At 41.2% G+C, this 16191-nt stretch overlaps 1 protein-coding gene across 1 annotated transcript in view; it reads left to right on the top strand.

The window, feature by feature from the left end:
• The window catches only part of LOC139688617 (acetylcholine receptor subunit alpha-like), a 500693-nt gene that overhangs the window by 464503 nt on the left and 19999 nt on the right, over positions 1-16191 (top strand). The window contains exons 8-12 of the mRNA XM_071586164.1: positions 2978-3114; positions 3897-4043; positions 7366-7431; positions 8475-8500; positions 12198-12218. Coding sequence (XP_071442265.1) covers positions 2978-3114; positions 3897-4043; positions 7366-7431; positions 8475-8500; positions 12198-12218 — 397 coding nt within the window. The remainder of the gene's footprint in view (positions 1-2977; positions 3115-3896; positions 4044-7365; positions 7432-8474; positions 8501-12197; positions 12219-16191) is intronic.

Genomic DNA, 16191 nt, shown 5'->3' with positions numbered 1-16191 from the left:
CGAAACAAGTTCATTAATACGATGTTCTCATTCCACAAGTCACGCTTTCATGTGAATATACCACGGTGTAGAAATTGATGCAGTGTGCTAAAATACGCTAAGCTTCATAACAAGATTCAATTTCATTAGAAATGATCTTTAAAAAATTCTTGTTGGCCAATGAACATTATGATATAAGCAAAATTTTAGAGAAAGTTTTGGAATTAGTTTAATGAATTATACAAAAAATGAGCACATTAATCAGCATAGTAATGTGTGCAGTAAACCGAATAAAGTATTTAATTATCTTTTTTTTGTTATTCCTCTGATTTATCGTTGTAATTTTTTATTTAAATTGTAAGTATTTGTATGCATTATGCATGCGAGGCATAAGACTAAAGAAATGTGGATCAGTGAGAGGATATGAAAAAGTCTGTGAGAGAAGTGTAAGGTTGCGGCAAAGGACCAGCCATATTAATCACAAAACATAAGATAAATAGTTATTAAAAGAGCCAGAAGAGATTCAGGATTATTGAAAATAATACTTCAAAGAAATTTAAAGTATAGATATAAATAAATATGTATTACTTAATGTATGCATACTGTACTGTACTTGTACTCTACTGTATTACATAATGTATGCATATTATAGGGGAGTGAGATTGGGTTGGTCGTAATCGCAGGTACTTTTCGATATTCTTGCTGAGGAAATGTTACGGGTGGCATGGGAGGGTTTTGGGCTGGGAAATAAGTGGGGACGAGAGGTGATTAAATCAGGAAGGCTTGAAGAATATCAGGTAATAGTCAGTCAGATGTCCAAGGGACGCAGTGATTAATGGGAATTGGTAGTGGAACAATGCGATAGGTTCGTGACGCGGATGAACTACAAAAACAAGAATGATAAAATTATCCAGATATAGAAAATCTAAATGAAATATCAACGTGTTGAAGGAATAAGTAATGAAACTGGAAGCTGGTAATGTATTTGGGGAGTGATTAAAGAGAAAAAGATATTTTAATGAGAAGACGAGGGGAAAACATGGCGCTAGCAAATGAGATATTTGGAAGAAGAAGAATATTGAGGTCAGTGACTCTGAGAAATAAGAATAAAGGTGTGAAATAAGATAAGTTTAAAATTTTAATTCTTCCTTGGCATACGCGTAAACATATGTTGACATATGCCCATTAGAAACGGCAACCTCAAGTCATACTGGGCCATTGATGGATATGAGAAATTACACTCCACTCCTCCACTGATCATCACGACCAGTGATATACGCGAAATATTGAGTTTGTTTGAAATATCACGTGGATCCAAAGGTGAATTGACAGAAGATGGGTAGCGCAAGGAATGACTTTTAAATGTAACCATAGGGATATGTATGTTCCTATTTTTAATGTTATCTACCTAGACAGATTATCCAAAATTAAAAATTTTGCTCTGGAGTGAAAATCAGATTTTCTAAGCGTTATTCAAGGAAGTAGTCTAAGAAATACGATAAACTAATTAACTGTCTGTCTGTAATAACTTTAGGAAAACAAAATTTAAGTAGTAACATTTATTCTATTAAACATATTATAGGTGGGTCGCGGTAGTCCAGTGGGTAGAGCGTTGGACTGCTGACCGGAGGGTCCCGGGTTCGTTTCCCGGGCAAGGCACTCTGAGCACCTGCAGCTCCACCCAAGCTAAAGTGATTTTTCGGGTACCAGATCTTCCTTACCGACCGTAACTGGCACAGGGAAAGGAACTGGTCCCCCTACCCTGATGTGTGAATTTCACACACCGTATAGGGCTTAGAACTCTACCATCACCTACAAAACCGACCTTCGGGTTGATTACTGTGTTTATGGTTTATGGTTACGTATTATATATGTATACTATTTTGATTGATCAATCTTATACCTAAAAATTGGGGAAGTATATCACCGCTCTGTAAACTTTAGTGGTCCGTCAGGGTGAGAATAGGGAACAAAAAATGTGTACTTAACAGATACCAGTCCTTTGCGGCTCCACATCGGCAGTACGGTGGTCAGGCGACTTCATCGAGCTTCATACCTTTACACTCTACAGTGGCATATCTCAAGTCGTCACATTTTTCGGTAATGCCACCATTGATGTAGCGTTGAGTCCACAGGCCATTGCTGGCTCCAATGGGCTCATAAGACACTGTGGGGGATGGAGTAAAGCAGCCAAATGCCGGCGGAAGGGATTGGTCGGGAGCAGTGCAGCTATAGGGGTGGGCAGGATGAAACTGAGCAATAACAAGAGAAATTGGAAACTTGCCGAGGAAATGGAAAAACATTGGCCATGGTCACTTTGAGCCCTTTTCTTCTGGTGGTGCTAAATTAACTAAATGAATTTAAAAAGTATATGCTTTTTTTCTTAAAAACCCATTCTTTTTCAAATGATAAAGTTCACAGAAAAATGAAATTTTAAAAAACATATCAACTAGAAAATTCACTGCTTCCTTTAAACTTTCTTCGTTTTTAGAAGATGTGATTTATTCTGTCAATGAAACTATGGTTCATCCACCATTTTTAAAGCCCAAAAAAATCGAAAATTTTATATAAACAACGTAAATATTTCATAGCCAAACATTTAATCAACCTAGGAGAATTTTTTGCAACTTTGGTGTTGGATGAAATCATTTTTACTAATTAGAAATTATTTAATAAGGGTGCGATTCTTATGTAATTTTAATGTCATCATTGACTTTTATTCATTGTCAAATCGTGAATTTAATTCAGAGCACGTCTCCTTTTTCAGGTTGGTTTTTGATGGTCCTGAGAACTGTCCTGGTTTACATGGAAGCAGTTCATAATTTTAAATTAGAGTAGTAATTTGATTCCGACCAAAAGATAAAGAAAGATTGTATTTTTTATGTATTTGTTGACGACGCTGCTTCTAATTACGTCACGGTCATTGTCTGCCTATTATCTCGCTTCCAGTATTTCTAGAGGTCACCTATTTGATTTTGTCTCACCTTTCGCCCTCCAGGTCAGCTTGTCCATCTCCATTCTACTTTCGCTCACTGTGTTCTTCTTGCTGCTCGCCGAGATCATCCCGCCGACATCACTGGTGGTTCCCCTGCTGGGAAAATTCGTGCTGTTCACCATGATCCTAGATACGTTTAGGTAAGCGGAACCTCAAAGATATGGCATCATGCTTGTGATGAGGTCGTCGAATTTCAAAGGGTCGGGCGAGGGGATTAAGTAGGGAGCGTTCCCTTCTCTCTCTCCTTTCCCTCCTTCCGCGGATAATACCAGCCCTACACTTCTTTTACGACTTCCGTTTCATCCGTACATATGATTCTTGTTTTCTTCCTGTCAATCTAATATTCTCTTCTCCTCATAATGCTCCGGTAGCTCGCTGTTTCAAATATAATTTCGAGCGTCTAATCATGCTTATAATATAGATACCTATATGATCCAAATTCATATTATTCATAATTTTCAAAATAAGACCCGGTCAAATAATACGGGTCCAAAACAAAATAAGAAAATGATGGTTGGAAAATCTTTTTGGGAAATGAATTTTTACATTCAATGTCGCTTGGATAATTACGAGATGAACACGAGTTTTTATGACTTCATCGGTAATAAGTAATGCACTTTAATATATTTTTTATAGAGAAGACCTCTCGCGGATATCGCTGTAAGCGACTTAGCAAATCTCTCTCATTTACCCTTTCCCATTCTGTGTACGCTGGTTGTGATCGATCGGTCTGAAGCACACATTGAACAATAGGGGGTGGGAAGTGCGGAAGGGTGACTGATTAGGAGAGGGTCCCTTTGGCACTTCGCCTGCCCTCGGGAGAGGGCAGATGGGAGCTCCATTCACTCGCCTGTATCGTGATGCGTGGAACCTAGACTTACTATCTTTCTCTGTCCTCTCTCCCCACCCCCCTCCCCGGCAGTATTTGCGTGACAGTGGTGGTGCTCAACGTCCACTTCCGGTCTCCGCAGACGCACACCATGGCGCCCTGGGTGAAGCGGGTCTTCATCCACATCCTCCCGAGACTGCTCGTGATGCGCAGGCCGCAGTACCCGTTCGATAAGCGGAGGTGAGTAGACGCACGCGGAAGGAACGCACGCACGCAGTTTGCGACTTCCCAAGAGTCGAGGAATATGCTCAAATGAAGGGCGATACATTATTACGTCGATACACGAGGGGATTTCAAGGTTGTATGAAAATTTGACAAGTCAAATTATGCTGGAGTGCGGGTGCAATATCTAGTAAATCATCTGTTGGATTTAAGATTACGATTTTTAGGAATTATATATATATATAAAATATCTTCGAAATGGAACGCTCTTCGGCGACACACAAATATATAAAAACACAGATGTAGATTTTTAGAATATAGAGACACAAAGAAAGGACACTCACAATTTGTTATTTGACGTTTCGACAGCACGGCTGTCGTCTTCAGAAGCGACGAAGCAGAAGCTTTCTGAAGACGACAGCCGTGCTGTCGAAACGTCAAATAACAAATTGTGAATGTCCTTTCTTTGTGTCTCTATATTCTAAAAATCTACATCTGTGTTTTTATATATTTATATATATATATATATATATATATATATATATATATATATATATATATATGTGTGTGTGTGTGTGTGTGTGTGTGTGTGTGTGTGTGTGTGTGTGTGTAGATAATATATATATGTATATGTATGTATACATATGTAGATATATGTATGCATTTAGGTATACTATATATATCTGTGTATATATACACGTACATATATATTCCTATATTTAGAGAGTGCCGCCATAGGCAGCGCAGCTAAGGCCTAAAGCAAATCAAATGTTGCCACACTTGTCAATTTTCAGCGTCACTTTCAGAATATTCACATGCACCCCAATATGGTTGCCAACATTGTTGATACTTTCGAAATAGACAACTGACAAATCTGAATGCTGTTGTGTATTTACACCGAGTTGGCATTGAAAAGTCAGTCAGTTAGCTGTAAGAGGAACTCGGTAGACTTCTTTATTTGAGCTGGAGGAGACACTATTTACTCTTTGGTAATAATTCCTAGACTGTGAACGAAGTGTGAGCCTCTAGATGGAGAACCTCCTGGAACTGCCTTTGCCTGCTTTTGGGATTTTTATTCAGTGGTTTGAGCATCGTTGAGTCATGTTGAACAATTTTTAAATTTGATCGTCACTGAGCCATGCCAATCAATCTAAAGATGGTTTGACATGGCTCAATAAATGTCAAACCCTAAGCCTTTCCCCAGCCTCCTTAATACTTGATGGGCATTCAATCAAAACATGACATAATGTCTTTTTATAAAAGGCCAGATATACGAGTAATCACACTTCGTTGCACCCATTACCCCGCTGCGAAATAAAATGCAATCTCTGTATGTTCACTTCATGGCCCCGTCAACAGTTTCTGAATATAAGGTGCAGAAAGGCTCCAACACAACTAACCTGGAATACTTGCAACCCAGTTCTAAGCTAGCATTTTACTCGGAGAATCCGGCTTTAAAGAAATAACACCCGATGTAGCATCGTAAATACCCTTCGGATTTGTGGCAATTTGCCGCTAGACTTGACTAGAGTCGACTTTTTTGACGTCCAGATCTCAAACGTTGGAGTTGAACATAGTGAGTGATACACCAAGAAAAGAAAAAATTTATTTCCACTTGATAAAAAGAGGGGTGATTTGTCTTCAACAGATAGATATATGCCCGGTGACCCGCATCTCCCCTCCACTGCCTACAAATGTCAGTAGAGAATGGTCTGACGTGTTATCCTTACCGTAACACCCTTCTTCCCTCTTAATGGTCGCTCTGTAGCCTGAACTAATGGCATTCAAGTGTTCCCTGTGTAATTTTGTTGGTTTAAGACATTCTTCTATCGCTTAACTGTCAGTAGCTCTTGCGTGAAAATTTTCTTGATCTACCCTTCGTACAAATTCTTTAAAACTTCCGTGGAAATTTCCAAAAAAAAGCTACAGAACAGCCTACCTCTTCCCAAAATTATTTTTTATAAGGTTCAATTTGTCTGTAAACGTATTGTTCGACAGAATATTGCATATTCAAATGTATTGTTCAAGGTGTTTATCACTATCGTAAGACATTTTGTGATCATAATTAAGTCGTCAGCTTCTATCGCTATAGATATCGTTTCTTACTAATCGACCCGAAGGTTAGTTTGATTGTCGAAGTTGCCCCTCTTACCTAGCACTAATTCGTACACGGCATGTCAAATTCACACAGCCGAGGGATAAGGATTTCATATGTATTCCCTGGGTGCCACCTGCGGTTTTCCAGAAAGATCTTGTATTCGGAAAATCAAACCGCTTGGGTGGAGCTAATGGCACCCAGAGATGTTCCCAGGAGCTAAACCCGGGTCCGCGCTCCCATAACTCGGTCCTGGAGCCAAGCACGCTAGCCACTGGAATGTCACGAATCAATAAGGGACAGTATTAACGAAATTGGGCCTATGGTAAGTGATTGAATCTCAATCTTCTTTGAATCGCTCGCGAGAACGTCAAACAAACCAATGAGGTCCATCCCTTTTAACATTGAAAATATGTCAATGAGAAAGGGATGAGCACAGATACCGCAATGAAAGTGAGACTCTTGCAAGAAAACACGGATAGCGTTGCAGGATCTATATTTGCAAATACTTTTATTTACCAAATTAGTAATCTTTTGAATTTTTTTACATGTTTACTTTAGAAGTTAAATGAAAGCTTCTCTTTATGTTTTACGTCAGTTTTTCCACTATCCCATTAAAATGTTTACTTAAACCATCCAGTATCACTGGCTTTCAAAGATGTAGTTGATTATTTAAAAAAATTCTCTATACTCAATATAATGGTTTTCAGTGCCAAATAATGCTAAAATACATAGGACGGCGTAGATGTTAGAAATCTCACTTCAAAATTGCGTACTCGTGACTTGAAGTTCTATTTGGCAGGGTATAACCCTACTGAAATGACTGTGTGGTGTGCAATCAGTAAAAAAAAGCGCTTGATTGACAAATGTTCGAAAATTCCCATAGTCCTAAAATATATCCGAGCTTCGATTATGTTTCAGCCTAGTGGTACGATCATAAAACATATTGATTGCTTCTTTATTGCATCCAGGATATCTGTATGATAGTAATGCCAGCAATGATGGATTTATTCTGAAGACTTACACTTAGAAGCAAATACTTAACTATAATTACATACATGTAATTTCACTATATTTTTAATAATACATGTAATTTTTGCTGCTGATTTTCTGCAATTCGTGGATGTCTCCTCCTAATGGTTCCTTGGCCCGCTGAGTGGAGTGCACAACCCAAGGAATGCATCCTCCATTTGATGGATTGATCGCGTGCCATGGCCTGAGTGCATGAATCTCTTTCCCTTGCAGCCTGGTGGCCAACACTCACCGCATCATGGTGCGTACGTGCAATGGGCTGGAGCTGCGGGACCCGTCGTACTACTCGGACGAAGCGGGGGGCGGCGGGGGCGATGGGGCCCTCCCGCCGCTCTCCGCCCCCACCTCCGCCACCGAGCTGTTCCCCACCGGCGCCAGCACACCCTCGGCCCGGCTCCCGCCCCCCGTGCACCTCCTCACCCACCGGCACCACCACGCTGCCCACCACCGGGGGCCCGACTACGCCTCGCCGCCCCCGCGGAGGTCAGTGCAGTTCCCGAGCGACTCGAACGCCTCGTCACCGGCGGCGGACGGGAGGTACACCACCCACCCCCCCCACCCCCAAGGGAGACCCCCGACCCTCGGGAGGAATGCGAGGTCTGCCCACCCTGATCAGGGGCCAGGGTGTGCCGCACCCTTTTCCCATGCTTCCTTTAGCTTGAGAGCCCTTTGGTGAAATGGAAGCGGCGTTCAAACGGGACCTCCTCTCGCTTTTAAAGTCTGGAGTTTACCTCTCACTTTCGTGGGTGTTTCTCGTACTCCTCCATTCTACTTCTGAATTCAGTCGTAATCGCGTCTTGCCGCGTGCCTGCGAGCACCGTCTCACAACCGGGTCACTGGATCGAAGGCACGAAGGAAGAGGAAACAAATCAAATTGATTGACAGGGTGGACCTATTGAAGACTATTCAGGTTAACAGGTCAAACTTCTTATCTATGTGACCCGACAGAATTATTGTCACCTCAGCATCAACCTATTTCGCTATTTATCGTGGTTTTATCAAACAAATGGACATTTATGAAAGAGCATTATGTAACTCGTCGCACTCAATGAGCCGTGCGCCAAATGCACTTCAGGGCCCCGTCCGGCGCCGACATCCTCCTAGGAAAAAGAATATTCTACAGGATATTGTGGCTAGGTATAATGCTTCGGAGAAGTCTGCTGGGGACGGTTTCGCCGACCCGGCGAGGCAATCTCATTCGAGGGAACGCGTGCTTGTCCGGATTTAAGCGTCGCGCCCTGATTTTCGACTATATTAATTTTCGGAATTTCTCGTCCGCCTTTGTGGCGGTGGGTCGTTTGCCAATCCAAGGGTCGCCTGAGTGGGTATTCCTCCACCCAAGACTTGGGTGTTTGCAATCGTCTCCATTGTTTTCACCGTTAATATTCCGATGTTTAGGCTAAAAAGTGCTGTTTTCGGACTGAGGCTAAATAAATAACCGAGGCGGGGTGGGACGTGTTCTCCCCTTTGGCCGCGACTCCCTACGGAATTCCGTGCAACCAAGTGCAGTTTCTTCTTGCTTAGTTTCCTCCTTAGCGTTCTCTTAACGACAGAGATGTATCCTGGTCACTTCGGTCATATGTTTCACCATTGAAATTGCGCTTGTGGGGACAAAAATTGTGGTCTTGACTTTTTTTGATGAAACTACCTGATTTGACGGATTTTAAATTGGCTTTTAAACCGCGCATTTTTCACACTGTCAGTTTTTATAGCTGTTTAAGGGTTTACAATCTGCCACTTCAATCTGTTTCCACGCCGTCTTCGTTTCTCAATACTTGACTGAATTTTTCCATTATTTATTCCTTTGACCTCTGTCATTTGTTATGAAGGTTTACTACAATACTTATTTTCCCATCTCTCTGCCAGTGAGACGAAGCCAACGAATCTTAAATATGGAAAACTAGTCCATTTTCAATTAATTTTAAAATATGTCCAGTTTAAAATATCACGTATTAGCATCAAAATTAAGAATTCAACACAATCCCAAGAAAAGTCTCCAGTCAACTCTAAGGCATCTGGTTAGACTACCTTGGAATTTGTCTCTAGGAGTGTAGATAGCGAGGTATCTTTCAGCACACCAAAATATGTGAAACAATACTCTGTATCTTTCATTCATATAATTCAATTAATCAACGTTAGTCATCAACCGCTGGTGGGGAAACTGTGGGATGGACAAGTTAAGAAACACTGACAAAGCGTTTTGGCGACGAGGATGGATACACGGGGTCGCGAATTTGAGACTATTCGCTGAATTTGAGCCAATTTATGAATTGAATATCGTGTAGAAAAAATTACTCTTTTCGCAAAAAATCAATATAAATGATCAGCTAATCTATCGTCGGACGGAAATTATGAGCAAGAAGCCTAAGGAAGAACTAAGATAAGGCGCACTTGGTGACATTTGGCATCATGAAGGGAGGACAACGATAACTTACAGCTGTCGGCTGTTACGGGCAGACTTTAAGCACCAAATGCTATGGCCTCCGACAACCAAGACCAGCTGCCGCACGCTACCGTGGGGATTAACGGAGCAAGATGGAGATGCAGACAAATAAATTAAATGTTGGCCTAAGGAAATCATCACTATCAAACCTTATACAAACCCACATTCTTACTATCAGATGAAATAACGTTTCTTCTCAATTTATTACTTTTTTCCATGGCCTTCAAAGCAAATTAGAGAAAATAAAAAAGGTCGAGGAATATCAATAGAATATTTGTCTCTAGGAGTAGCATACTTTTTATTCTACAAGAAATATTTTATATAGCATTAGAGAATTTTTGACATTTTATGTTTTACGCATGATTTCTTTATTCACTTAATTTATTCTATCTTGAAATTTACAGATCATAAGACATATATCATGTCCATGACCTAAAACCCACGTGGTAGTTTTGAATATAGCGGCTAATCGAATAATTAACGCATACATGAGTATACCTGTGACTCTCCCAGATCGCAGTAAATGGAAAATAAAAAATTATTAACAATTCAAAACCAACACTAGCCTAAAAAATGAATCTAAGGCAATATTTAATTTGTACTGTATTATCGATTGATTTCCAAAATTACCGCCGCATACACATACATACATATGTATACATTAAAAGTCTCCGCAAGTGTGTTAATGGAGGGGGAGTATATTGAAGATATTTAAGTATTTGTTCAAGAACGACCAATAATTTATTTTGCATTACTTTTATAGTGGATGTAGAATATATATATATATATTTCGTGTTTATATGTGTGTGTGTGTGTGTGGGTCGCAGTAGTCCAGGGATACAGCTGGACTACTGACCAGAGGGGCCCGGGTTTGATTCCTGGGCAAGTGTCGGGGAATCTACACATAAACACACATCCATATACTACCTTGATCAAAAAGTTCCCGGAATAACCACCGTGTGGCGCTCCCATCGTTCCGATTTGAGTTCTGTTTTTTTGTTAAATTGGTACATCTGTTGTTGATATTCCCTTTAAATCTTAGTGTCATAACTTGACATTTGCAAAAGTTACGGTCGGTTTTCGGTATGTCCATCAGTGCTTCCTGCGATTTTTCCATTACTTCCTCTCGGCTGCTAAAACGCGTTCCCCGTAATGGTTTTTTAACTCGATTGAACAGAAAGAAGTCACAGGGAGCCAAATCAGGTGAATTCGGTGGCTGTTGGATGGTATTTGTTGCATTTTTCGTCAAAAAATTACGAATAATGATAGCACTGTGCGACGGTGCGTTATCATGGTGCAAAATCCACGAGTTTTCTGCCCACATTTCTGGTCTCTTTCGGCGAATTGCTTCACGCAAACGTCTCATAACGCCCAAATAATACTCTTTGTTTACTGTCTGGCCTTCTGGCAAAAATTCATGATGCACTACACCGTTGTAATCCATGAAAACCGTCAGCATTGCCTTCTTTTTTGACTGAAAACGACGTGGTTTTTTTGGTCTCGGCTCATTTGGTGAACGCCATTCACTTGCCTGATGTCTGGATTGCGTGTCGTACTCATAAACCCACGTCTCGTCTCCAGTAATGATCCTTTTGATGAATGTGGGATCGGATTCAGCCTCGCAAATCATGTCTTTTGCGACGTCAACACGGTCTCTTTTTTGCATGAAATTGAGGTCTTTTGGCACCAACTTTGCTGCTACACGACGGAAACCCAAATCATTAACCACAATGTCTTGGGCGGATCCATAGGCAATGTTCAAGTCCTCCGCTATTTCTCTGATGGTTAATTTGCGGTTATTGACCAACATTTCTTTTACTTTATCAATTTTTTCACCGACTTTCGATGTCGATGGTCTGCCACTGCGTTCATCATCTTCGATTGACTCACGACCACTTCTGAACCGCTCGTGCCACTGGTAAACGACCGTTTTTTTTAGAGAATCGTTGCCGAAACACTTTTCCAACATTTCCAACGTCCGTGCGCCACTAAATCCGTTTTTTACGCAAAATTTAATACAAGTTCGTTGTTGCAAATTTAAATCCATTTCTGAAATTGTAAAAAATCGCCAACACACACAGAGATAGATGTACTCTTGGCTACGTAACTTTTGCAAATGTCAAGTTATGACACTAAGATTTAAAGGGAATATCAACAACAGATGTACCAATTTAACAAAAAAAAACAGAACTCAAATCGGAACGATGGGAGCGCCACACGGTGGTTATTCCGGGAACTTTTTGATCAAGGTAGTATATATATATATATATGGATGTGTGGTGCGTATATTTATATATATATATACATGTGTGTATGTGTATATATATATATATATATATATATATATATATATATATATATATATATATATATATATATATATATAAACCATAAACAGTAATCAACCCGAAGGTCGGTTTGGTAGGTGATGGTAGGAGTTCACCCAGTACTAAGCCCTATACGGCGTGTAAAAATGCACACATCAAGGTAGGGGGGCCAGTTTCTTTCCCTGTACCGGTTATGGTTTCCCAGAAAGACCTGGTACCCGAAAAATTACTTTAGCGTGGGTGGAGCTGCAGGTGCCCAGAGTGCCTTGCCCGAGAATCGAACCCGGGACCCTCCGGTCAGCAGTCCAACGCTCTACCCACAGGACTACCGCGATCCGCATATATATATATATATATATATATATATATATATATATATATATATATATATAAAGCCCCCTCGGACTACAACCTTGACGTGGTGGAAGGGCTTGTGCGTTCCGATGACCCCTAGAGCTCTGCAGGCGGGAGTAATAATAATTGCTCCTGGTAGGGTCACCCATGCCAGATAGGTCGAAGGTTAAGAGCCAGACGAAAGGTAGTCCACGCAGCGTCTGTTCCTCAGTGAGGCGGCTGCAATGGCGTCTGACCCCAGTGGGGCGGCCAGTAAGTGAAGGTGTCACGTTAAAAACACTATTGAGGAAGGCAACGGGAAACCACCTCAATTATCATTCCCTAGAAAAATATGATGGACAATTGAGATATTTTGAGTCCAGGCAAACACGGGGCTCGGCCCAATAGGCCGTGTGTCGTGCCCGGCAGCGGGGGAGGCAAGGCTTCCGCGGTCGTCATCCCACGAAACCCTTGCAAGGGAAAACCAGCAGCAGCAGGACAGAAGACGCAGGAGAAGAAGACCAAATTAGTTAGAATAGTAACGTGGAATGTTAGGACAAAGATGAGGACAGGGAAATTGGAGAATGTTGAGCGAGAAATGGAAAGGGGAAATATAGATATTTAGGGTCTATGCGAGGTGAGATGGAAGGATAGCGGGGTTACTGGAGTGATAATTATAGATTAATGTATAGCAACGGGGACGAGAGCCAACGAGGGGTTGCCATAGTATTAATGAAGAGGTAGGAAGAAGCGTAGTCAACATAGAGCAGGTAACAGAAAAAATACTACTAGCAGAGATAAAAGCGGAACCCACGAACTTGGTTATTATTCAGGTATACATGCCACCGAGCAACCATAAGGAAGAAGAGGTACATAGGATATACCATCAGTTAAAGGACATAATCGCGTGTGTTCCTGCAGGGAAACATTTGATAGTGATGAGGGATTGGAATGCGACGGTGGGCGAAGGAAGAGATGGTAATGAGGTATAGGTCTACGGTTAAGGCACAAGGAATGACCGCGGGGAGAAAGCAGTTGAGTTCTACAGAAGACAGGCGTTAGTCATCACCAACACTTGGTTTAGACACCACAAAAGACGCAGGTATACATGGAAAATGCCAGGTGACTCAGGAAGATATCAGCTAGATTATATCCTGGTTAGACACAGGTTTAGGAACAGTGTGATAAATTCCCACAGCTTCCCGGGAGCGGATGCGGACTCAGACCATAATTTAGTTGTTATCAAATGTAGCGTACGTTTCAAAAAGATAAGGCAGGGGCGGCGAGTTAGAAAATGGAATGTAGAAGCAGTAAATGGTATGAAAAGGAAGGAATACAAACAGGCGGTAGAGAAAATCATGGAGGACGGTAAAGGGCTTAGTTCTATCGAAGAAAAATGGGAAGTGATCAAGGAAGGGTTGTCTAAAGCCGCAAAAGACACTATTGGAACCGTTAACGCTAAAAGGACCAGGAAACCATGGATCACGGATGAGATGATTACAAAGATGGATGAGCGGCGAAAATGGAAGAATATAAAACAGAATTAGGCAAAATGAATTACAAAGAATTGAACAATAAATTGAGGCGGGCAACAAATAAAGCAAAAGAAGCATTGTGGAAGACGCAGTGAGAGGATATGGAAAGTCTGCCGAGGAAGGGTGAAATCGGTGCGCTGTACAGCAAAGTTAAATCGTTATCGGGAAGTAAGAAAGGAAGAGGTATTCTAACAGTTAGAGATAAGGCGGGTAAGGTAATAGTTGACGCAGGAAAGATCCAAGAGAGATGGAAGGAGTATATAGAAGAACTGTATATTAAAGAACTCAGACCAACAAAGTTAGAAATTGAAAAAGAAAATGACGTAGAGGAATACAGCTTAGGTCCAGGCATACTAGACAATGAGATAGAAAGGGCATTAAGGGAGATGAAACTAAATAAGGCCGTGGGGGTAGATAACATTCCCGTGGAACTTTTAAAATGCTTAGGAAAATGTGGGAGGAAGAGGCTATATGGGCTGATCCGTAGTATTTATGAGGAGGGAATCTGGCCGGAAGACTTCGTGAGATCAGTTTTAGTTCCTATTCCGAAAAAGGTAAAGGCCACGTCATGTGAGGACTATAGGACAATTAGTTTGATATCCCACGCAGCTAAAGTTGTTCTCAGGATCATAAACAAAAGGATAGAGAGTAGGGCAAATGATTACTTAGGGGATGATCAGTTTGGGTTTAGGAAGGGGAGAGGTACGCGTGATGCCATTGCAGTAATGAGATTATTAATCGAGAGGAATATAGAACACAACCAGGAGGTATTTGCCTGCTTCGTAGATTTCGAAAAAGCGTTTGATAGAGTGAATTGGGAAAAACCAATGAGTATATTGCAGAAAATAGGAATAAATTGGAGGGAAAGGAGGCTAATCCGCAACCTGTACATGTCTCAGACTGCTCAGGTGCGGGTGGGGAACGGGGAGTCTGGATGGGCAGTGTAAGGAAGGGGTGTAAGGCAGGGTTGCCCATTATCACCGTTGCTGTTCAACCTGTATGCAGTGGACATGATTAAGGAGGCATGGGAAGAACTCGAGGTAGGAATGAAAGTGGGCGGGGAATTCGTAAAATCAGTTAGGTTCGCGGATGACCAAGCTTTAGTTTGTCAGTCAGCCAAGGGGTTGCAAGCATTGCTTAGTGAATTGGAAATTCAGTGCGACCGGTATTGGATGAGAATCAATATTAATAAAACAAAGGTTATGCGATTTTCTAGAAAGAAAAAGGCTAAGATAAACATTAAAATGGGAGGGTAAAAACTAGAGCAGGTAGAACAGTTTACGTATCTCGGTAGTGTTTTGGACCAACATGGTCAAAGTAGTAGGGACGTGATGACAAGAATTGCGCCAGGCAAAGAGGCTTTAACAAGGAGGAGGGAGTTGATGACGGGGACGTTGAGTAAAGATGTTAAGGAAAGACTCGTAACAACTTTAATATGGAGCGTAGCTATGTACGGTGCGGAAACGTGGTCATTGAAGCAGGAGGATAGACGTAGACTGGAGGCTTTTGAAATGTGGGTGTGGAGAAGAATGGAGAAGGTGAGATGGACAGAGAAGAAAATAAATGAGGAAGTACTTGGTATGGTAGGCGAAGAGAGGGGTTTGTTGGGAGCAATCCTATGGAGGCAGGAAAAGTGGATGAAGGGGGTGTTGACCGGCAGTGGGATGTTGAAGACTGTGATAGAGGGTAGAATTTTGGGCAAAAGAGGAAAGGGAAGGAACGGGATAGGGATGTTGGACGGGATGAAGGGAGAAAGAAAGTACTCAGAGATGAGGTGGGACCTGATATAGAGTAGGATGATGGATTTTGTGTTTTGTTAGGAGTAATGAAATATTTGTTTGGTAGTTGTGTCCATCCAAAAACCTACCTTAACCGGTAGATTACCTTAAGAATAAAATATAAAGCCATTAACACAATAATCAACCCAAAGGTCGGTTTGGTAGGGGATGGTAAAGTTTACCCAGTACTAAGCCCTTTACGGTGCGTGAAATTCACACATCAGGGTAGGGGGAAGTTCCTTTCCCTATGCCGATTATGGTTTCCCAGAAAGACCTGGTACTCGAAAAATCACATAGCTTGGGTGGAGCTGTAGGTGCCTAGAGTGCCTTGCCCGGGAATTGAACCCGGGGCCCTCCGGTCAGCAGTCCATCGCTCTACCCCCTGTACTATCCCGATCCACTCATAAGTGTATATATATATATATATATATATATATATATATATATATATATGTATATATATATATATACATATATATATATATACATATATATATATACATAAGTGTATATATATATATATATATATATATATATATATATAAATGCGGTGATTTATATCACAGCACTTGATTCTTGAGGGACTCATTCAGGAGCATTTCTCCTATAGTTTGAAAAATAAT

The sequence above is a fragment of the Hetaerina americana genome, unplaced genomic scaffold (assembly GCF_022747635.1).
Source record: "Hetaerina americana unplaced genomic scaffold, ioHetAmer1.1.p SCAF_21, whole genome shotgun sequence".
NCBI lineage: Eukaryota > Metazoa > Arthropoda > Insecta > Odonata > Calopterygidae > Hetaerina > Hetaerina americana.
The sequence above is the reverse complement of the archived record's forward strand: the minus strand, read 5'-3'. Positions and strand labels throughout refer to the sequence as shown.